The sequence below is a fragment of the Leptonychotes weddellii genome, chromosome 14 (assembly GCF_054177405.1).
Source record: "Leptonychotes weddellii isolate Sample4059 chromosome 14, ASM5417740v2, whole genome shotgun sequence".
NCBI lineage: Eukaryota > Metazoa > Chordata > Mammalia > Carnivora > Phocidae > Leptonychotes > Leptonychotes weddellii.
In genome coordinates, this window is record NC_138382.1 from 19375777 (window position 1) to 19400208 (window position 24432).

Below are 24432 nucleotides of genomic sequence, written 5' to 3' on the forward strand. Positions count from 1 at the left end.
CCCGATGCGGGACTCGATCCCAGGACCCTGGGATCATGACCTGAGCTGAAGGCAGTCGCTTAACCAACTGAGCCACCCAGGCGCTCCAAAAGCTATTCTTAATGTCCACCTTAGTCCTCTCTCCTGCACGCACCCAACCGTCCCCACCCCATCCCAGGCACATGTTCCCCAACCAGCCTCACTTTCCTCCAAGACTCCCCATAGGTCATGCAGGACTACTGAAGTCCCAGGTTCATCTTTTGAAAGTTCTGCTATTCCTTCCCTCAAACTGCTCTGGAAACCCAATGACCTCTCTGCATTTCACCCCTGCCTTCTCTAGAACTCATGAAATACTTTACTCCTTGACTACAAATGCCTTTCTCTGCGGACTTCAGGTGCCTGGTGGATGTTCCATCCCTCTGTCCACAAATCTCAGCGCTACTCTTAGGCTCCCAGAAGATAGGTTTAGACCATGCAGGGTCTCAGTAAATACTGAGATACTGAGCAGACTCCATGCCACCCTCTCACACAGAGTAGCCGTTAGCCACATGTGGCCAACCCAAAGTGAGCAAGACATTCATAAAGCACTACCCCATTATATCCAGCAGCTGTTTACTCCCGGAGACCGGCACAGAGCAGGGGTTCGGAGCACAGACATGAGAACAGCATGCCTGTGCCCCATCACATCTCCCCCACACCCGACTGTGTGAGCCAGGCAGGCAGACTTAACCTTTCTGTGCCTCAGGTTCCTCACCTATAAAATCAGGGTAATAGCAGTGCAGACGTTATAAGGATTAAATGGATTAATATTTGAAAAGCCCTTAGCATTAAAATTTTAAAAGTGTTATTTATTCAGATTTTTTTTAAAAAAGAAGAAAAGAAAAAAACAGCAAACACTGGCCAGGCTAAAAGTCTGAAGGGGCTGTCAGCTACAGCTACGTGTGTCCATTGTGCTCATTCTGAGCTGCCCAGCACATGACAAGAGAAAAATAATGGTCATGGCATCAGCCACACACAGGGACAGAGTGGGGCTCAGTGACACTGACTGGATTCCTACAGGGGTGGTTTGGAGGGAGACGAAGCTGCTATACTGACTTCGAAAGTCCATCCATTCGCTCTGGCACATGGACCCAAAGCATCAAAGGAGCCCTGCTAAATCATCCACCAGCCTAACACCACACCATAAATGAAGAGCGTTTCTGAGCAAAGAAAACGGAATGAAAAAGCGGAACACACATCAGGTTTCCCTGGGATGTTTAACTAGTGCTTCCCTTTGTAAAGACTTTTCTGTAACATCTCTGGTGTGGACTCTTGACTTCAGCAGAGGGAAGGCACTGGCTAGAGCCAAGGACAGACACAGAGGTGGCAGGACTGCAGCTGTCACCGCAGTTAAGAGAACAGATGGCAGGAAGCCGGGCTCATTCCTAGGGTGGAATGACCCCTGGACAGCACTGATTTAGTAATTGAGAAACATGCATACTTTAAAACCATTTTGTGGGCAAAGTTCATGGAATCTCCTTTTAAAAAATATATATTTATTTATTTATTTGACAGAGCGCGTGCTCACAAGCAGGGGGAGCAGCAGAGGGAGAGGGAGAAGCAGGCTCCCCGCCTAGCAGGGAGCCCGATGTGGGACTCGATCCCAGGACCCTGAGATCATGATCTGAGCCGAAGGCAGACGCTTAACTGACTGAGCCACCCAGGCGCCCCTGGAATCTCCTCTTCTAATGTCCTTTTGTTGATTTTCTGTTATCCTCTATCACTTGGCTCCTATTTACACAAACAAGGTTCTAGCCAAAGCCAAAAGCACCTAGTATTAAGGACCCTCCGTACCGCCAGGTAATCCATGGTATGTATATGTCAGGAATATATTTTGAACAAGTCTGGCATCTGTAAGTGGCTGAAGAATGGGGATGTTGGGGAGGTAAAGTGTGGGGGACACTGAGCACAGCAGCAAGGCTATAAGCCCCCCAGAGGGGCAGGGTCACAGTTTTGTCTTCACACTCCCGATGCCTAGAGCTCCAAGCCTGGCACACAGGAGGCTCTTCACACGGGCTGAGAGCCTGGGTGCAGGCCCAGAAGCAGGAGGTCTTCAGGCCCAGGTACCCAAGGAGGGAACCCCCACCCTAGAAAACCACCGCTGCTCACCTCACCAGCGTCTGGTTGTGCAGGTCCCAGACGGCGATGTTACCGTCACTGCAGCACGAGAAGCAGACCTTGGAGTCGGGGCTGATGGCCAGGGCGTAGCACGCGGGGGCCGAGGACGTCAGCTCCGCCTTGATGCGCGGGGTGGGAGCCGCCAGGTCCCAGATGGACAGAGTACTGGCCTCCCCTCCCACGATGAGGGTGCAACCGTCAGGGAGCAATTTGCAGGAACGGATGTAGTTATCCCTGTTCTGTGAAATAAACGTAATTCAATTGCTATGATGCATGACCAAGCAATAACAATACCGTGCTCTCTAACTGCTATCTTGGTTTTTGACTTGAAAAAGTGGTATTTCGTGGACACCTGCAAAGCAAGAGTTCTGTAGCAAAGATTGGGTTCCAATTGTAACTGTCTCCTTTGAAACAGTCAACAAAACAAACTCCGAGGCTCGCTCGGGCATGTGCAAACACTAAATGGAACTTCTCCTGACGTCCAGTTTCCTGCTGAGTAGAAAGAACTGAAATGATCAGCGGATGTAAGGTAGGTGTGCACGTACTTCTCTGTGAAGAAACCACTTTTCAAAGGTAGTTTATAAATCTCTGACCTCATCACCCGCCCTTATTTACTATTTGGATAGTGCGGACCTGCTGCCTACCTTCTGGTTTTCATTACTCTTAAATCTCTATCTAAGGCTTGTGCTGACTCTTCATTAGCCACGTGGCTCCTTATTAGAACTTTAACAGAGCTGCTTTCTCAAGGGGTAATACAGTTGCTGCCGTATTCAACCCTCTCAGTCCAAAGAAATTGATAAAAGAGGTCATCTCTCTATCAAAACCAGCACATATTAAAAAAGGAAGGTGGGAGGGGCGCTTGGGTGGCTCAGTCAGTTAAGTATCCAACTCTTGATTTCGGCTCAGGTCATGATCACGGGTCGTGGGCCCCGTGCTGGGTGTGGAGCCTGCTGAAGATGCTCTCTCTCCCTCTCCCTCTGCCCCTACCTCTGAAAAAGAAAAAGAAAAAAAAAAAAAAAAAGGAAGGTGGGACCTAAAATGACCCTCCCTTCCCTGAAAGAAATAACTGCTATCCTTCAACCCAAATAGACAGAACTGAAGTTCTTGCTATGCTTTGACCATGGCCTATTCAAAGATGAGAAAAAACTTTAAGCACATAAATCTCAAAAAAGGTGATGAGTGTCACAAAATACTCCTACTATTATAGAATGTCGGCCTATGTTGAAGCACATTGAAATTTCATTAATGGAGATCTTTTAAAGTTATGTGATTAAAAAGTAAATCAATAACTCCTCAAAAAAAAAAAAAAAAAAAGGCTTTTGTATCTCAAAAACACCACTGTTCTTTTTTTTAAACCTCTGGCTCCCGAATCCTCAGCAATGGCTGGGCAGGCGGTGGGTAAACCGCACCACCGGCCGCGGCAAAGCGTAGGCAGGCCCTGTATCAGGGGCAGTGTGGCCCTGATTCTGCGTCAGGCCAGTGGTATGTGGGCTATAAACTCTGGGGTCACAGTTTATAGAGATCGGAACATGTCCCAACATGTGCTATGATCCTGAAAAATGCAAAACGGTATTCTACTCTGGGAGCAGGTGGATTAGGGTACTCTGGGAAAGCGTTCTCACCATTCCCGTTTCGCAGGCGGCCGCCCCCCGTTTTTATGCAGTATGATCTATTAACCTTTCCTGAAGTTCAGGTAATAAAACCCAGCCAGCCCTCCCAGGTCTCCCTGAAAACACAGACCCTGTTCAGAATGCTTTTTTATGCCACGTTATCAAATGTTTACTATTCAATATTTATCCGAAGGCCGCAGGGAAATTAAAAGTTGGGTGGATTGCAGGGCTCAGAGTCCAGGCCTCGCTGTGCTTTCATTCATTAAATGGGAAACCCCCTTTTGAATACACATTCAAACAAGGACAGCTTCTGTAAACTACTGTACAATGTTTTTTAAAAGAAATCCATCAACTCTGGGATTTAACCGCCGAAAGAGCAACAAATGAAACGTTCACATTTCAGGGAGAGGGGTGGGGGAGCTAACTAGCTAACACAGGAAACAGAAAGGGCTTCCATTTCCTCCTAATGGGAATAAAACCCAGGCCCAAACAGCCATTTCCTTATTGAGTCTCCAGAGAGACATTACCCTCGTGCGCCAGTTCCTGTTCGCTCACCAGACAGTCGAGCTGAGAGACGGGGCTCTTGTTGCCGGGGTGGCTGATGTCCCAGACCTTGACGCAGCCCTTCCCGCCCGTGTACACGTGTCTTGTGGGGTTGCTGATGGTCACGGCGCACACCACCTCCCCGTGGTTCAGGGTGTTGATCTGGCGTGCGTGCCGGGGGATTCCAGGTCCGATGAGGGCGTCAGGGGGGAAAGGGACAGGCTGCATCTGACCGTCTGCAGTAACGTGGAAGGAGTATGCACTTTTGGAGAGGGGGATGGTTGGAGAGAAAGACAGGATAGGAGACAGAGAAAACATTTATCATAAAGCAGCTGGTCATTAGCTCAGCAGCATCTATAAGAAGACAAAGAAGGGAACGATTCTCCTTAGGATTTTCTTGAGATCAATAGAAGCTGAAGTATTTACCGAAGGAGCAAATTTAAAATACATAATAACGGAAGCCCAGGGTGTACCAAAAGACAGGTATATTGAACTATATTTTTTAAGTATTTAACTTATTTTTCAATTGTGTCTAACCATTCCATAAAGCATTCCTTCCAATCCCATATAAAATGCTAACTATGCTTCCAAATTAACATAAAATACCTCCTTCCATGTACATTGTATAATTTTATGATTTCTTAGCATAATTTTAAATGATTATTTTTTATGCTTCAGATGAAGCCCTTAAGAACTTGTAATAATTTCACACAGTAAACAGTATATTTCAACAATGACAAACAAAAACAGTTTTCTCAATGCACCAGTTTCAGGCTTGAATTTACTCTCGCATAATCAAGAGAAAATAATAAAAGATTCTCTTACATCAAATAGCTTGATGATATATTTCAAGTTTTCTCCTCGACAATCTCCCTGTCTCCTTTGGCCATGAACCCCAGTTTTATCTAAGGCAGCAAAGCTACTCTTTGCTTCGCCATGTTCCCACCACTGAGATGTACATGGCTCAACAAACATGCACTGCTGGGTGGCATTAAGCTCATAACCTCAAAGGAAGGGGTCCTGGGGGGGATACAGAAGCTCTCTGTACCTTTGGCTCAATTTTGCTATGAACCTAGAACTGCTCTAAAAAGTAAAGTTTATTAATTAAAAGAAAAGGAATTTTAGAAGGGGAGGAGCATTGGGGTTCCTGCCTGCCCTCTTTTCTTACTCCTTCCTAATGCCTTAACTATGAGCAAGGTGACCCGAGCTCCACCAGCCCTTGGGGGCCACAAGCTGACTCTGAAGATGGAAATCAACTGCTGAAGGAAGTGGAACACAAACACAGGATGCAGAGCCCTGCTGACAGCCGGTATCTTTTTATGGGAGAGAGAAATAAACTTTTATGTTACTTCAAGCTATTGTTTTCCTCCCGCGTTCAATATGAACAAACCTAATTCTAGGACATTCTTGTTTCCACCCCAAAATCTTAAAGCATATTGTACGCTTTAAGATCTAATGACTTAAAATCCAAGCACTAATATATCACAGGCATTATAAAACATGCACAGAAGAAAAGATACTTTAGAGGGTGGAAGATGCAGAAATGCTAATATCCACCCCCAACATCCAAACGGATGGAATTATGCACTTTGAAGACCACTGCTTTCACTTTCTTCCTATCTGAAGCCATCACTAGGCATTCTAGAAGTTCAACATGAAGACTTTTCTATAGGTCTGCATACATAACAAATGAAGTATGTAGAGTTTCCTCCTGTCCGTGACCCACTGGGTAAGTCTGGGCCCTTTATGGAACTTGTCATTGGCACCTTGCAGTCCCTTTACAGATCTAAAGACCATGGGTATTAACACAGAACTCAAATTTTCATTTTAATGCTAACTCAAATTTTGTAAAATAACTTAGCATGCACAAAATTGAAAACTGATACAGGGTTATCAGGTTTCCAACCTGCTTGCACATAAAACCTACATACTTCCCTAAGCTTGAGAAGAAAATATATGCTGTTGTTTTCACTCTATGAAAGCAAAATACCAAATACATGAAGGCTTGAGAAAGAACTTCCCCTTCTCCCAACCAAATGACACGATCTTAGAAATATGTTATTTCCTGACAAACTGGTTCCAATAACTAATATTACATGGCTAGCTGGACCAAATCCTTAACATTACTCTTAATGTGAATCATTGAGCACACATAATGGGAACCCTACAGAATGTACTAGAAAATTAATATACAAAACAACCATAGCTCAAAGCCCTTACATCAAAACAAGCCACTAAATCCCTTATTTTTTTATCCAACAGTATCCTTTGGCGTCCTTAGTTAACATATCAGACCCACATGATATTTTAATACATGTGCATTGAACCTATGCCATTTATTATGGGATATTCAGAGTTGGGATCAAGTAGCATTGTACTGCCCTTGAAGATGGGACCACAAGAGCTGAAGAATTCTTCAAGGTCCAGGAGCAATTATGTGACCCCCTAAGCTGGGTCTGAAAATGACAAACAATGAACTAGGTAAAGCTGGAGAAATGACCAGAGTGTTTCATGAAACAATCAAATGGAACATATTTAGTTAGAACAGTGGTTGACACAGGGGGAGAACTTGCCTCTTAAAGCTTTCTTTAAGAGAATAATGGCACACGTGAAGGTCTGTTTCTCTGTCTGCCATAAATCAAGGTGGGCACCTCCAGGGAGGCAAACTCTCCATCAGGTACCCTTTTAGCAATTCTGGATTTTTAGGGGAAGAAAATTTTACCTTGCTTCAATTGGAAACCCTCTTGTTACTGAGTTCAATGTTCCAGATTAAAACAGATGCACGAAGTGTAGACAAGAGAGCTGTACGCTCCTTTTTTGGAAGACACCCACCTCTCTCCCAGGTGTCTTCTTCTTTAAACCACACAGGAGGTCTGTGATCATCATACTGAGGCAATTTAAAATTGATTCACAGAGCAGTGAACTGCTGCCAGAAGCTGGGAACATTTCTGGGTCCCCGGGGAAATGCACAGGGATGTTAATACATCAGTCACAGGGGGCCTCACAGGAAGCTGGTGCCGCCTGCGGTGCTGGAGAGCCTAATCAAATGAACAAACCAGAACGACACAAAGGGCTGATGGGTCTCAAAGAGAGATCAACTGGAAGGAAAAATCAGGGGAGCAGACGAGAGTCTGGAATTATTCACCTACAGGAACACAAGACACAAGCATATTGATGAGAAAAGGCCACGCTGACGGTGTATCATGACGACATTAAAGACATCCCAGAAGGAAACTTAGATTCTCTACTTACTGAAGAGCCAGGAAAAGTAAAATCAACCAGGAAGGAGAATTTATAAACACATAGTGAGGATTTATAAATATCTCCCAAGCCTGAATTCAGAAAGAGGCCAGCCACCAAAGAATGCATATGGAAGGACTGGATTTACAGAATTTCAAACACAGGCAGAATTCATCTGTGATGTTAACCCAGAGTGGGGGTTCCCCTCAGCTACTGGAGAGGACACAAGAAGGGCTTCTTCAGTACTCTTGGTGCAAAGTCACTTAGCTATACACACACCATTCATGCACTTTTCTGTATGTCTATCCCAATTCTAAAAGCTGAGATTTATTTGTTTGTTCAAGAAAACAACTGACTCCTGACTGATGATCAAGTGGACCAGGTCCACAGCTAAGTCAAGAGCCCAGACTCGTGTGTTAAATGTATGGGAGATGCCCGGCTCGCTGGCCTAACTGTGGCCATCCTTCCCGGCCTCACTACCTGTAGCCTGTAACGTGTCTGTTCCTGATCCACAAGACAGAAATACAACCAAGTATAAGGGATGCAGGGGTTGCTCTAAGGGTGAGAAGAGCTGCAAAACCATTAAACATTGAACACCGTGCTCCACACCGGCAGGGCTCTCAGAGAAAGGGAGCATCGGTATCAAACACCCATGACTTTAAAAGAGGAGAGTGAGGGTATGCTCAATCAAGGGCTCTTTTATCAACCAGTGGGCGAGCGTGAGGATCAGGAATGCAGAAAGGGAGGAAGGTGTGGGGTGGGAGTCAGGAAAGCACATGGCAATGACGAGGCAAAGGAAATCCATAGATCCTGAAGGGCAAGAGTGGAGAGACAGCCCTTGACAAAGAGGAGAAGAGGACACGTAGCCAGGACTGTGGCACACTGTGAGGCAGAAAGAATGAGCTCCTGGTGCCCTCGTTAGGGGCCACACTGCTGGGGCCACCCACTTGTACCCAAGAAAGCCTCAGAGAACTGAGCCCCTGCCCCAACCCAGCTTTCTGCACAAGCACCTGCTGATCAGGATCTAATTCCGAAATCTGGTTGGAGAACTGAAAAGAATAAAGCCCCCTGGACAGCACAGATGTAAAAAACTGAATGAAGTCAAACTCTTTCGGAGCTGAGGCCGCTTCCTTTATTGGGCACACAGCAGAGGGGAAGGAACTCAAAGGAAGGAGTCCCCTGCCTCTCGGGGACAGGAGCAAGCTGGAAAACAAGACCGCGCTTTGGAGAAGCAGGTTGTTTTTTTTTCCTAGCTCTGCTGCTAATAAAACTATGCTGTGTTCTGCGGCCAAAGGAAAACAGGTGTTTACAGAGTCGTTGGTTTGCTGGAAATAGACAGGAACGGCAGCAGCGGGATCCAGTAAACGGTGATGAAGAACCACAGCCCCCAGAGATCATGGCCGCGGCCAAGACCCCGCCGCCTGTGGACTTGGCATTCTCAACCGGGAAGCTCCGGCTGTCGGAACAAGTATCAAAAATCCAATCACACGCTCTTTGGGGCTCGCCAAGTCCTTCACAATATATTGTGGCTGGGCCTCAGTTCATGTGACCGTCCTGTATCTGGAACTCCCTGCCACGTGGGACAATGGGCCAGTCCCCTAAAATACCGCACCCTGTCACGTCTCCAAGTTGTGCAAATACTGTTCCCTCTGGCCTAGAATAGCGCCACCTCCCTCCTAAGTGCTCGTCACTTGCTCTCCTCCTCAGTCTGCCACAACCTTCCCAGGCAGGAGGATTCTTTTCCAGGGTCCTGTCTCTTCCTATAAATCTCAGCTATGGCACGTACCACACTGTGGACTGCCACACGTGTTTACACTTCTCGTTCGTTGTTTTTCCAACTGCAGAGTTCTTCAGGGACAGGTGGCCTGACTTCTCCAGCCAGCATACTGCTGGATCTCAACACCCCAAGTCATTTATCGCTACCCTACTCGCTTGGAAGTTGAGGCATGAAAGGTTGCTCTGGCAAGGAGAGTAAGCTACAAGAAAGTGGAGGGTCCTCTAGCCACCTGGGTTATGCCAGCCAACTTTCCCCCAGAAATTTCCAGTCGTCCTACCAAATGTCACTAAGAGACGGTATCACATTCCCGAGGGGGGAATGCGGTCCCTAGAGAGCCGATTTGGACCGAAACAAAAGGCAATGAAAGCAACCACAGTGATGGAGTGAAATCCATGGCCCTTCCCCAAGTCAGCAGAGCCCAGTGGATGCAGGACCCTTCCAGAAGCTGCCACAGGTCACAGGCAAAAAGCGCGATCCTGCGCCTGGCAGCTGAAGAGCATACCATAGAGTTAAAAAAAAAAAAAAAAAGTGAGGAGACACAGATTAGAGGTTCAGCTAGTCACTAATAAGATGTGGGGGCCATAGGTAACTTACTTGTGCCTCATTTCCCTATATTTACAACATGCCCTGAGAAAACTTACCCACTAAACATGACTGAGGAGGTGTGGTGTAAATGAAGTTGCGTGGGAAGGTACTTCCAGAAAAGCATGACACACAACATAGATTCAACCTCTGGTTCTCGCGTCAGGAGGTAGCTCACTATTCCTTATTATCTGGAGATGAGAAGCAATAGTACAGGACAGGGTCACTGGCCCACTGGGCTAGTAAGTGGAAGGGCCAGGATGCAAGTTCAGGGCATCCAGGGCAGGCCCGCCACAAAAGGAGAGCTCTTAATCTTCACTCTGGCTTCACAATGGCACTAACTTGGACATTATTGCCTCGAGAGGGAAAACACGTGCCCATCAAGATGGAGACAGGTAGCCTACACAAGAGAAATCTTCTTGTCAATGTCATCAGGGCACTTCATTATAGAGTCCTGGCCCTGGAGGCTTGGAGGGCTTGGGGCATCTGGGTCATCCTAAGGTATATGAGAATAATGTAATTTATGACTGTGAAGGATACTCTTAGCCTCAAGAACTAGAATAATGAAGGTGGTGGCGGGGGGACTGGGATGTGAGGTCATAAGGAAATCAGAGCCATATCATTCTAAGATTTCAGGAAAAGAAAATAGGTCCTTGGGAATACGATTCATCTATTTATGGTAAAATCTCCTTCACTGCTGATATAACAAGCTTTACCTTTAACATTTTGTAAGGTCTGCATATCTAACCCATAACATCTATAAAACACAGGATTTTTCTAGTTTGGCATCCCAGGATCCTTCCAAACAGCAAATATGCAGATGAGGGCACAATTCCTATCCTATTTGGAAGATAGCATATCTACAGGAATAGAGGGCTTTAGTAACAATTAAATTACAAGGTGAGAACTTAAAACATTAAGATGGGAGACTCTGTGTTTGTTTCCTTATTTATGACCTTAATGTAGGACTATTCCCATTTTTTTTGAAAAGGCAAATGCAAAACCTCTTAAAATGGACATGAAAAAGATGAAAAAGGAAATGGGAGATGGTCTAGTTGATAATCTAGGAGGTTCTCTAGCAAAGTTAACATTTATGACTTTGAATTCTAGGCCCTACTTCCTCTACCAACTAAATGTTTGAAAACCTGTGGGGAGCCTGGGTGGCTCAGTCGGTCAAGTGTCCACCTTTGGCTCAGGTCATGATCTGGGGTTCTGGGATAAAGTCCTGCGTCAGGCTCTCTGCTCACCAGGAAATCTGCCTCTCCCTCTCCCCTGGCTCGTGCTCTCTCTCTCATAAATAAATAAAATCTTTAAAAAAAAAAAATAAATGTTTGAAAACATGTAAATGTGCTGGGTAAAAACAAGGTTCCCATGCAGGACAAAGAATCAAACCGAGAGATTCCTGGATGAAAAGTAAGACAAAGAAAAGTTTAAAATACAGCCCTTTCAAAGCTCAATTTGAAAATTCTAGCAAAGGAACCAACCACTACAGGCAACCAAGAATCATGTGAGCAAGAAAGAAACAAAGCATACTTACACCTGATAAACTGAAAGGCATTTCTCAGAAGGGGAAGAGGGAGAGAGATGTGCAAGGAGGTCAGCTCTCTAGTAGCTACATATAACTCACATCAAAATAAAGGGCCTTCCAGGCGCCTGGGTGGTTCAGTTGGTTAAGCGACTGCCTTCGGCTCAGGTCATGGTCCCAGAATCCCGGAATCTAGTCCCGCATCGGGCTCCCTGCTCAGCGGGGAGTCTGCTTCTCCCTCTGACCCTACCCCTTCTCATGTGCTCTCTCTCATTCTCTCTCTCAAATAAATAAATAAAATCTTTAACAAATAATAAATAAATAAAGGGTCTTCCATTTCAGTATAATCTCAAGAAATTAGCTACACATTCCCAGAAGATCAAAGAGTAGAAAAACAGAAATTAAACCCAAACCCAAATGTGATAATGAGGCATAAAACAAGCATGTTACTTTTGGTGTTTAATAGACCAAAAAACACCCAAATATCATAACCAGTGAAAAGAGGGCCCAATTAATTTCCAAATCCACTAAATAAGCCAGCTGTGGATTCTAGACATGGTCAACAGAGGAACCAGAAGCAAGATCAGGACTGGAAAATGGGGTGGGGGTTGGGGCAAGGGCTGGCCATGGAAATGTCTCCTCGGCTGGAAGCCGGGACGGCCTCTCCTCACTGCTGCAAAACATGTTTTCCTAGGAAGCAATTTTACCCCACACGTAGTTAAGATTTTCTTTTCTCTTTAGGCTCCAACTCCAAAAAGGCACTTTAAAGATTTATTTAAACACTAAACGAGTGGGTGTAAGATTTCTCAATTACATGTCTAGCATTAAAACACAGGGTGAAGGAACCTGGAACGAAGCTGGATCTTAAGCCAAACTATTATTAGTCTGAGTTATTACTGACCTCTAGGTGCCATCACACGAGGCAGGTAGGGCACAGCCTCCAAGCATGGTCGGAGAGGAAAGCGGTCCTTCAGGGCCAAAACGCCGTTTTGGGGGGAGGGCGGTGTGAGGCACAGCAGAGAGATGCTGACCTAACTAAACCAGAATTTCTCTTACCAGGGATCTCCACAAGACTCAGGGGAACACATTTCCTAAAACTGAAAGTGAGTTCAAGTGAAACTGACCAAACAATACCAATTAAATCGCCCCTCGAGGGCTTGAAAACAGTCGGGGTTACCTCTTATAAATCAGCAGTGCTGAACTCTAAAATGCAAAATGTGAATCTCTTTTAGAAAGGATGAGTCACAGTCTTACACAATCCCGGACTCATTTCCCACGTACTCAATGCACCAAATATTTGTTTACGGGATATTTGTGCTCAAGGGGACAGAGGGACTTCAAAGCTTCAGTTCTTGTAGGGAAGAAGCAGGTAGAGATCTGACAGGGGCACATGACGGTCACTCAAGGCCAAGGCGTGCAAGGGGTAACAAGATGTTACGAGGTGCTCCTGGAGAGGGATCACATTTCACAAGGCATCAGTGAAGGCTTCGTGTTAATAAGGTGGCAACAGAAATGGTCTTTGAAGGACAGAAAGTTTTTCCACAGAAAGAGGTAAGACTGGCAAAAAGGGACATTGCTCCAGCTAGGAGGAGGAAAGGCTCTCAGAGAATGGAAGGTTCTCTCTTTCGGCCCATGCACAAGATGCAAAGAACACATGACATGAGGCTAGAATAGCAGGTGGGGGTAAAAGTACTAGAGGAGCCTTGAACGCCCCATCACCAGTTTATGTGCAACTGCTGAAGATCTCTGAGCAAGAAAGGAACCTAATCAGGTAAGCACTTTATAAAGGGGAAAACTTATCTAGGATCTTACTGACAAAAGTCAGTAGGAATTAAGTGAGATTTCAACAATGAAGAAGACTGGTGAAATGTCACTTAAACAAGGAAGAATCACAGGCTGAAGTTTGCGCCCAGATGTCGGAGAGAATGAGGCTGATACCTTTAACAAAGATAGAGAGGTCAGGAGAGACAGGTGTGGGGGTGAAGGAGACAAGGAAAATGACCAGGTTGGTTGGGAAACCCTACTGAGTTCCTACATCATTTTAACACCAACAACAAGTACAAAATAGTGGCAACAGGAGTCACCTTGTTCTATTCTACTTTGATAAAAACAAAACAACACAAAAACCAACAATGTAAGGCCAAGGGCCTTTGCATATGCTCCTTCCTCCTCCCCTATGGGATTAAAACAGCTCAGAAACACTTCTTCCTTGAAGCCTGCCACATGCTTTTACAGAATAGCGTTTCTCTCGGTCATAGCTCTTCTCTCAATTACAATTATGCATTCAATTTTGTGATTATTTGATTAATGTGGTCTCTCCATCACTAGGCTGTGAGCTTCCAATAGGGTCCCTTAGGCCTATGTAGCAGGTTTCAATTAAATCAGTGGGAGAGGACAAGAGGGAGGTGACTGTTAGATTTTAGTGAGCAGATGGTGCGGGAACCTGAAATCACATCCCACAAGATAGGGCTGAAGCAACGGACATATTCAGCCAGAAGAGAAGCCTTGTGGCAAGATGGTGGTCTCCAAATATCTGAAGAGCTGCCATGAGGGTGATGGATAAGTGGTGCACTGTGTGGTCTCAAGGGGTAGGAAAGAACCAGGATTGATGGATAAAGGTTCCAGGGAGACAGATCTCAGCTCGAGGGCTGGAACAGTTTTCCCACAGCCAGGGAAAGTGGCTCGTTCCAGGCACCACAGCAAGGCCCGGTTACCAGACACGCATGGGCAGAAGCACACAGCCACTGGTGAGGTGATCATGGGAGACTTGAACCACAGATGAGCATTCACACGAGAGGCACTGTCAAGGTCCCTCCAGCCCCACTGGAACTCTCCTGGCTCTGCCGCTCGGAAGGAACTCATCCATTGGCACAGGAATCCCTCAAGCTCCCATGTGCTGGGACCATGTGGCAGGCTGTCCCCTCTACCTACAATGGTCCACCTTTTCTGCCCTCTCTGCTCTGTGGGCTTGTTCCTCCTGCGCATGCTTAGCTTTCAGTGTATCCTCCTCACCCCGAGGAAGCCCTTCCCATCCTAACCATCATCACTCTACATGTCTGCCTAGCCCCCACTGCTCTGCCTTCAGGGCGCCTCACAAACATACTGCAGCATTTGTCCCTCTCATGTTTCCACATCAGCAGGCCCTCCAAAGGCGGGGAAGATGAACATTCTCTTTCCTGGAGTCTGCCCAGCACCTGGCACAAAGCCTGACACAGTTCTCGCGCAAATGTCCAGGAGTAACCATCCATCGCCCTACCCAAATATTATTTCGATTGGTATTTGTCAGAGGATGACACTCACAAACCTTTACCACACCTCGCTCACCCTTACCCTGGCCATGTTGGTTTGTCACCATTTCTCTTAGGTGCCTCCGACCAAAGCTATTCGAAGTGTGGTCGGCAAACATTTGCTACCGTCAGCACGGAGATCAGCTCACTCAGGGATAGGAAGTGTTGAAAACGGTCAGACAGCAACTCGACAGAGTCAACTCATGACAGCTGACTCTTATAAAAAAGACTGGGGCGCCTGGGTGGCTCAGTCGGGTAAGCGTCTGCCTTCGGCTCCTGATCCCAGGGTCCTGGGATGGAGCCCCTAGTCAGGTTCCCTGCTCAGTGGGGAGCCTGCTTTTCCCTCTGCCCCTCCTCTTGCTGGTGCTCTCTCTCTCTCTCAAATAAATAAAATCTTAAAAAAAAAACACAATAACTGGGACTTATACTGTGTATCTTTCTTCCCCTATTTGTCTGTTACAAGAGTACCAATCTTGGTCATGTTGGGAAAAAACTGGTCGTCATAGAAGCTTTGAGAAGCACTGCCTCAGGGAGTATTACTTTACTCAACAACGAGGACAGCAAGCCCTCTCATACTAATTAATGGATTAAAACAAAGGAATAGGATGTATAGCCCAGATCCCAGAGACAATGGTGAACTCCATTTTTCCCCTCTGATATTAACTCGATCTTCCTCACATAACATGGCTCCCCTCAAACTTAAAAGAGAATCCTAAAGAATATATTTTCGCTGTTTTGGAGGGCAGTGACCACTCTGATCCAGAGACTCACCCTCATACGTGACTCTCACAACTTTGCTGCCGTGCCCACTGTCATTGACCCTGAGCATGTCGTACCCTAGCTTAACATAGATGTGAACACAAAGAAATCCAAGGTGCTCACAAGCCAAAGGCATGAGTATTTTGGCTCTAATAAGCATGACATCAGTACTATCATTCAGAGAAGGCTTCAACTTTGTGTCTAATTGCATTATTCTCACACACACACACACATACACAAACTGTAAGGAGCTAGGTCTGATTAATGGTCCTCTGTACCTTCAAGACCATCACGATAGCTCATAGCTCGTCCCACCCCACCCCACCTGCCTCACACGTCCCATTTAGGGTGGGGTCTTGGCAGCCAGACATACCCCCACACCTCCAACTCTTAAAACTGGCTTTCCCTAGGGGCGCCTGGGTGGCTCAGTTGGTTAAGCGACTGCCTTCGGCTCAGGTCATGATCCTGGAGTCCCGGGATTGAGTCCCACATCGGGCTCCCTGCTCAGCAGGGAGTCTGCTTCTCCCTCTGACCCTCCCCCCTCATGCTCTCTCTCTCTCTATCTCATTCTCTCTTTCAAATAAATAAATAAAATCTTAAATCTTTAAAAAAAAAAAAAAGAAAGAAAGAAACTGGCTTTCCGTAATGGTCAGTTGAACTTGGCATTATTTGCTTATTATTTCCCTGAAGATTCATCAGTTACTATTAATTATTGCCTCTCATCACATTACTCATTTGTCCTTTATCCACTCACCAGTCTGTAGGACACACGACAGCTACGTTGCCAGAAACCACGGATAAGAAATACCCACTAAGGGCCCGGGGGCATCCCAGGCTGGATGCAGAGGGGCAGACCCAAGAAAATAAACAACATAGCAGTTCAAGGTTATTCAATCAGAAGAGAGCTACAAGGTAAGAAAACATTTACAACACTGTCCCACCCCCTTATCCTGCCCTTCCCTGGGCCTAGATGTCACTGTAAGTTCTTAACATCTCTCTACCAGTTCTTAGTATAGAAAAAGTCTCGTTTCATCATGAATCAAATTACCATGAAATAGATATTATAATGCGTGTAAAGTAGAGCCGTGGCAATGCAGGTGATGGAGTAAGGATTCCAAAAAGCAGGTGATGGAGTAAGGATTCCATTTTTCCTCATGCTGCTGGTTTATTTGAAGAAAGGCTCTGATTCAAATCACACAAAGGTGACCAGGTAGTTGAATGGACCACTCAAAATAATGTAATATGCAACATGCAGGAGACACATAAATGAAAGCTGAGAGCAACCACACAAAGGCAGAGAGTATAAGGAAAATAAACTGAAGGCCTATGACACATACCCGTATTTGGAAAAATCAAAATTGTAAAAGGCCCTACAGAAGAGCAGAGTACATGTTGGGAAGTAAGACAGACCCCCCCCCCCATATTTCAATTTTGCTTCGTATGGAAATTAAGGACTTCAGAAATTCTTCAAAATCTCATTTCTAATTACTAACATATGGGAAGCAAGTGATTTTAAGTGACCCCGGAAGAATAACCAACGGGGTTTTTCAATTCTGAATGCTCTTTTGCCCCTTTAATCCATCTTTCATGCTTTCCCACAAAGCCACTCTGAGTTTTATAATCTTGGACTTCTCCGAGTCAAGCATGCACCAAACTTTATTGGGGGTTGGGGAGGGGTGGGCAGGGAGGTTCCAACCTCCAACGCTGGGATCCAACAGACGCCACAACTACCCTTCATACAACTCCAGTTTCCACCAAAATAAGGAAAAGGTAGCACTGAGCCAGGTAGAAAGATGACATGTTTCCAATTTCGGAGATCTCAACAGTTGGTGACAGCTTACTACTGCCCACAGCACAGTCCTGTTGAAAACCTCCAGCAGCTACGCTCTGACCAAAGGCAGAGCAGAGTAGCTTTCTGAAGAGGCGTCAAGCAAGGAGGGCCAACCACCCTTGGTTCTTGCCTCCCTCCTGGCCCCCGTCTACAACAGCTTCTCTCCAGAAATAACTAAATGCATGAGATCACCCATAGTGAGAAGACAGAGGCATGACACCTACAAGGTGCCTATTTATAGAAAGTGCTAACGCCCCTCAGGAAAAGACACTAGAAATCTCCTTGGAAACGTCCAAGCCTGTGTTCCCTTTGGAATTCTAGTCTGCTAATAGCCATGACAAAGTAACTGCCTTTAAAACAAAACTGAAGAGTCAGAGGTACTTACGGTTTCCCCCCAGGGATTCCTGCCAGGTTTGGAGGGATGGTAGGTACTCGCATGTGAGGGGGAGGATCAAACCCAACCTGGAAACAAAAATAAGACATTGAAGACTCAGTTTATGCAGAGTAGGCACTTTGTGAACATCTATAAAGACTTTTCACTAGAAATTCCTACATCTCCAACGAAACATAAACAGGAACAGTAACATGTGCTAACATTTTTCAAAAAAAAAAAAAAAATTACAATGCAAGAAGTAATATAACCACCTGTAAATATGACAAGCCATGCTTCTTTCTGGGGAGGTTGGCTGGAGTGTGGTCTATTTGTACATCGAGAACAGCTTCCCACAGTAAATACTTTCTGTGGACTTAGGATGTCCTGCCTTGCCCAAGCAAGTACAGAGAGCAGTATGTTGTCTGAGTCAGGATTTCTCGACCTTGGCACTATCAATGTTTTGAGCCAGACAGTTGTTTGGGGCTGTCTTGGGATATTTAGCACCATCCCTGGCTTCTACACTCTACGTACCAATAGCATTCTCCATTTCTGATAATCAAAAGTGTCGGGGCGCCTGGGTGGCTCAGTCGTTAAGCGTCTGCCTTCAGCTCAGGTCATGATCCCAGGGTCCCGGGATCGAGCCCCGCATCGGGCTCCCTGCTCGGCGGGAAGCCTGCTTCTCCCTCTCCCACTCCCCCTGCTTGTGTTCCCTCTCTCACTGTCTCTCTCTCTCTGTCAAATAAATAAAATCTTTAAAAAAAAAAAAAAGTGTCTCCACATATTACCAGATGTCCCTAGGGGGACAAAATCGCCCCCAGTTTCAAACCACTGGCCTAAGTTACTGCTTAAACACTCATGCCCTAATGAAGGTTATCTAGTCCCTTAGCTGCCCACTTTGCTTTAAACTATCTTGTCCCCAGTGCACAGCCTTTCTTACTAGTGCGACATGAGGGGAAAAAACCCACAAACTTCACTATCAGCCCAAACTACTGGAGATCATGCCATCTGAAAAGGGGAGAGGAGAAAACTGAACATGACGCATTCTAAATAGCCAAGAGAAATATATAGGGACTTCTATTTGATACCGGTTATCATCTGTTTCCTTTCCCGGATGCAATTGAGGATTACAGTCGATTTTGCCCTTTGCATAGTTTTGTATCTTTCCGGTCAAAAATGAGGCTATTTACATAGTCACAAAAGGCTGGGCAAGAAGATGGGCAAGCTGCCCCAGGGTTCAGTCACCTCTGTTTTCTCGTTGTTGCCTTCAGATCACTGCTTACACCTGAGTCACACTGTTGGGTTTAAAGGATAATATAGACACGGAAAGAAAACATTACAGCTTCTCAAATAGTTTTTCCTAAGAATTAAAGAGGGGAAAATAAAAACCCTCAAGAAAATGAATGAAAAGGCTTCTGTGAGCTACTTGAGTCACTCCACTGCCTTCCAAAAAAAAAATCTACTTGGGGGGAGAAAACCAGATGTCCCCTGAACCGCCAAAGTAGCTCCTAAACACTGCCTTGTTTCATCCACAAAAACAGCAAACCCAGAAGCGCTGCGCCCTAACTTAATGCAGCGGCATGCTGATGGCAGAGGGCAGGCTCAGGGACACTGGGGCTCTGTTCGCAGGCGTGGGCGGGGGTCCCGGCCCTGGCCTGCCTGCAGCACCTACCATCGGGGAGCGCCCATAGGCCACCACGGCGGCGGCAGCAGCAGCTGCACTCATCTGCGGGGACATGTTGTGCAGGCTGGCGTAGGCGGCGCCGGGGCTGGTCAGCTCGCCATTCATGCCGGCGTGGGGCACCATCCCGAACGGGGCGGGGTACGGGCCGGGCACCGCCAGCGGCGTCCTCAGGCCGGCGGCTGAAAGGAAGCACAAGCCGTGTGATGTGACTCAGCCTGAACGTCAGTTCCAGAGTCACTTCTAGTGCCATTCATGAGGGGCGAGGACAGGGAGGAAGGCTTGGGTGAGGTGTGTGTGTGGGGGGGAGGGGGGTGGTTTCATCACCAGCAACTCAGCCGAATTCATCTCCAGGGGAGAACGGACCCCAGGAGAAGCACTGCCCACGCGCTTCATCCTTGGCTTGGCAGCACTGGGAAACCGGGCAATTAAAATTAAACAGCAGTACTGTACCCAATTCACAGAAGGCAAACCAAGGCACAGGGCACTCACTACCTGTTTACCTGACTTAATCTCAAAAGAAGGTTTTGATAAAATCCAAGATTTCTCCTTTCCATTCCCTGCTACCAATTCCAGATGAAAACCTGACCCTGGATTTATTGCCTAAACCAAAGCCTGGGTTTAGGAGGAATATTCTGGGGCTTATTTTCCTCTGCGCCCAAGGTGTTAAGGAAGAGAAAGTTAGAAGTTACCAGTTGATTCACAGGCTAGAGTCTCAGTGAAACCCTCCCAGGTTCTACTGACAGAGAGACCACAGATTCTTGAGGGATGGACCGGGAGAAACCCGGCCAACTCAAGTAAGCAAGAAGCACACGTGGGCTGGCCGTTCCGGTCAGTATTAGGGAACTCAGACATGCAGTGACAGTTTTGTAAGGAGCTTACGGGCGGAGTAATTATCGGAAACTTTACTGAAGTCCCTAGGATTTGGATTATGGGGGGGTGGGGAGAAAGAGAGCCAAATGTAAACAGTCGGAGACCGAACAGGGTGCAGCTGCTGAACCTAAGGACAAACATCTGTTTCTTATCATGGCTTTTCAGGGATAGGAAGGAGGCAGGCAGTTGAGTGCGTCTCATATTCACGGGGAAATGGCGTCAGGAGTGCACAGACGACGAGTCAAGCCCAGAAAGGGAAAAACAAAACAAAGCACAACAAGAGGCGAGGCTCTACCCGCTTGGTTAACGAGGGGGTCCATGGCTGGAGGCTTGCCGAGGCCTGGACGGAGTCCTGGAGCGGCACTGGTGCCCGGCGTTGGCATGTCGCTCCGAGGCGTCGGTGTGCTGGATTTCAGAACAGGCGTGCTGGCTTTTTCATGCTGGTATCATTAAACAAATTAAATGAGTATTATTTTTAATCCAAGCCATATTACACAATTTATCACAACAGCAGCTGGGACACTGGGCACCTTCTAGCTACTCCCTCAGCCAATTTTCATAAATCCACACAATGTTGACAGCATTAACTTGTGAGCGAGAAATGTTGACCTTTCCTCTTCCTGCCAGAATTAAAACTCTAGCTAGAGACACAGAACATGATCACACTTCTTCCTCCAGATTTTATTTTAAAAAGTATTTTTCCATCAGGCGTGTGGACTTTGGATCCAGGCCAAGTCAGAACGATGACCACCCAGCGAAAAATTCCCAGTCACTCAGAAACAAATGGCTGGGTCACCAAGAATGTCAGAGGGAGGATCTCTTTTCTAATCTTGCCTTTTAGTGGCAATGGGATTGAGACTAACGGTGAGAGGCAGCAGGGCCGTGGATTTGTTGAGAAACAAACCAGCATCTCAAAGGCAAAAGCCCTAGAAGGATTCTATCCGTCTGAGAGATGTGTGTGGAGTTAAGCACTGCCACCACTTGCCTACATAATGGATGTGGACCCATTAGCACAGAGGCCTTCAGGAGTGTGACAGTAACAGGGTCCCGGGGCATCATCCTCTGCATCTCAACCTTTCATTCCTTTAAATCCCAGTCTGAGGAGCGCCGTGGAGCAGCAAACAGCATGCATGGGGCTAGGGAGAGACCGCAGCTCCCTGTGGCCTTGGATCTGATGGGCAGTGTAAACTTGGCAAGCTCCTCAGGCTTTCCTCCCCTTCGGTGAAATGGGATAATGCCTAGGAAGGCTGTATACGAATCAAATGCAGGACCGTTATGGCTCGGTTTTTGTGAGTTAAGAGAGGACACGCTCCACACTATTTGCTGAATGGCTGAAAGCAGGCTCGGAGGCTCCACCCTCCCTGCACCTGCTCCAGGCTTCTCTGGAGGCTGCGTGAGTACATCCCCATTCTGACTCCAAACCCAATCCCAACATGCCCCGACACAGTGGGTCAGTCTAAAATAAGGTAAACTCAGGACTTCAATTTCCTATGAGGTTGCACATCCCCCAAATAAGAAAGCAATGGACATGGAAGCTTGCTGTCTCTCTCGAATCACGGCCCAAGACACACTACCGAGAGGGAGAAAGGAAACACCATGTGGGACAAAGAGCAGGAGGAGTTGTCTCACTTTTAAACTTAAAAATATACCTCTCACTCCGTAAAAGCCCACATTTCAAATACTTTCGGGTTCTCTGAACCGCTAAGAAAAATACACTGCTGCATGGGCAAAGTGACGGCTCAGGAGACCTACCAAGCTCATTTCTTTGGATTTCAAAGAAGTGGAGCTTCCCGAAGAGGCCGTGGACGCTGGGCTGCTGGAGGCATCTTTCTTCAGCAGGCGGTTTTTGTCGATCCCATTTTCCCTGGGTGAATGGGCAGGGCTTGCTCGCGGAGAAGAAGGGTCCTCGACAAGTATAAGCAAAGCTTGTGTGATTTCACTCATAACAGACGGACCTTGCCCTTTACGGACTCTATTTCCACACTAATTCTCTAAATTAAAGGAGGCCACTCTAAGTCCTTCAGATCTGGGGGACTTGGGAGTGTGCCCCCTGACTAGCAATGTTGTTATAATTAACAGGATGGTGTTTGCAAACACACCGTGAAGACAGCACAGAGGAAAGCACATCCAGGAACAATCCTAAGCGTCCTCATGCTCAAATACTTTGCCCAGAGGGCACAGGAAGGAAAGGAGCACCAGCCACCCAACTTAGGAATCCGAAATGACTGGGAAAATAGATTTTTTTTTTTTAAAGGAAACCAAAGTTCTTGTCAGACCACTATTGCTCCATCTATGAACAACCACTAAGTTTTTAATGTGCAAAGTTGTGAGAAACCAAAATACCATGGCTCTACTTTCTGTTTCTCATAAGTCACCCTGAAAATAAAGTTTGAGAAAATGTGTGGTTACCTCATTAGACACATCCACAACTAAGTTGTCATCGCTTTTGTCACCATCGCTATCCTGGAAAAAAAGATGTTCATGCCGTTTATTAAAGGGTTGGAGGCCCAGTTCAATTCCTATAGTTCTTGGTAGCAGACACACTGAAAAAATGGCCCGGGACATGCCTACAGGTCCCCTTCCAGATTGCCAGATTGCCTTCCCCCCCCTTACCTGACATGGGGCTACCCAAAGCCACAGGGAGGGACTGTTGCAGAATACCTGCTATAGATCATTCAGGTGAGAGCAAGTTGCAAACACTGGGTGCACAGTAAGAGCTCAATGAATGTTTGCAACAGGTGCATCTCTTATAATCTGAAATCTGCCCATGGCCTTCTATCAGGGCTCTTTTCCCACTGGATGTCAAATTAAGAACATGATTTCAAATTAAGAACATGACTTCATGTCATTGCTTTGTGTGTATCATCTTGAAGACAGCCAACAAATCTAGTGTTCACAATTTGTAATTATAAAGAGAAACTTCAACCATGTTCCCATGGGGTTACTCATTACTGAAAGAAAAAAAAGGAACACTAAAAACCAAAAACAACAAAGCTATCAACTTGATTGGGATAACGTACCAAGATCTAACCTTATGTTAAGAATAAAAATCTTTTGCAATCAGCATGGAATATTTTAGGAGAGATGGAAGAACACGGGATGGCAAAATCTGGAAGGCACTCGCATCCTGCAGGAGGGCTCGTATTCCCTCTTCATAAAGCTGTAAAATTCGCTAACCCAGGAAACTGCAAGGTTGTCCTAAGTTTGAAAAAGCTTTAGAAAAGCTATTCAACTATGTGCTCACTCCTACACTGAGTTTAGGGCACACTGAAAAAGACCAAAAGGCCTCCTGTCCTTTAGTACAGAGTGATACAATGAGCCTATGAAAGAAGTAGGATCTCACCTAATTCTCAAAAAGGAGTAGGTCACTAATTTATGATCTACACAATCCTTTTACTGAATCACTGTCAATTACAAATACATGAAGGTCTGACAATTTGTACTAATAAGTACACGTGCAAATATGAGCCATGTTGGCTTTCTGTGGGGCCTCCAAGTCCAGCTAGAAAGTTACCCTCAACTTTAAGAGTCTCATGCTCTACCGACTGAGCTAGCCGGGCACTACCCTCAACTTTAAATTCGTATCTTTTACATGTTTTTTTCTAACTATACCTAGAGTTTTACATGTGGAAGACCCAATTTACTTTCTTCAATAGGATGTTACTAGATTTAATTTAATCACTGTTGTTAAGGCACCATGCAATTCACTACAACAACATAAAATTATAACCAACGAGGAAGCCTGGGTAACTCAAAATAACAGCCTACTGAAAGAAATATTTTCATGTAATAAATGAAAAAAATAAAACTAAAGATTTGCTTTTTCTGTTAGTAAAGACCACAGAAAAGCACAAACGTTTTCAGGTGTTAAGAACACAAAGACAGAGGCGCCTGGGTGGCTCAGTCAGTTAAGCGTCCGTCTTCAGCTCAGGTCATGATCTCAGGGTCCTGGGACTGAGTCCTGCATTGGGCTCCCTGCTCAGGGGGGAGCCTGCTTCTTCCTCTCCCTCTGCTGTTCCCCCTGCTTGTACTCTCTCCAATCTCTCTTTCTCTCAAATAAATAAAATCTTTAAAAAGAAAAAAAAAAGAACACAAAGACGGGGGTTGCCTGGCTGGCTCAGTTGAAAGAGCATGCAACTCTTGAACTTGGGGTTGTGAATTCGAATCCCACATTGGGGGTAGAGATTAAATAAAATAAATATTAAAAAAAAATGGGAT

At 46.0% G+C, this 24432-nt stretch overlaps 1 protein-coding gene across 5 annotated transcripts in view; it reads right to left on the reverse strand.

The window, feature by feature from the left end:
* Positions 1-24432, reverse strand: part of LOC102742051 (transducin-like enhancer protein 1) — an 88210-nt gene that overhangs the window by 4477 nt on the left and 59301 nt on the right. For all 5 annotated transcript variants that reach the window (XM_081802881.1, XM_081802880.1, XM_081802879.1 and 2 more), the window contains 7 exons: positions 22624-22677; positions 21967-22119; positions 20510-20654; positions 19333-19523; positions 17676-17752; positions 4302-4551; positions 2128-2375 (listed from right to left, as the gene is read on the reverse strand). In XM_081802881.1, the coding sequence (XP_081659007.1) occupies positions 2128-2375; positions 4302-4551; positions 17676-17752; positions 19333-19523; positions 20510-20654; positions 21967-22119; positions 22624-22677 (1118 nt within the window). The remainder of the gene's footprint in view (positions 1-2127; positions 2376-4301; positions 4552-17675; positions 17753-19332; positions 19524-20509; positions 20655-21966; positions 22120-22623; positions 22678-24432) is intronic.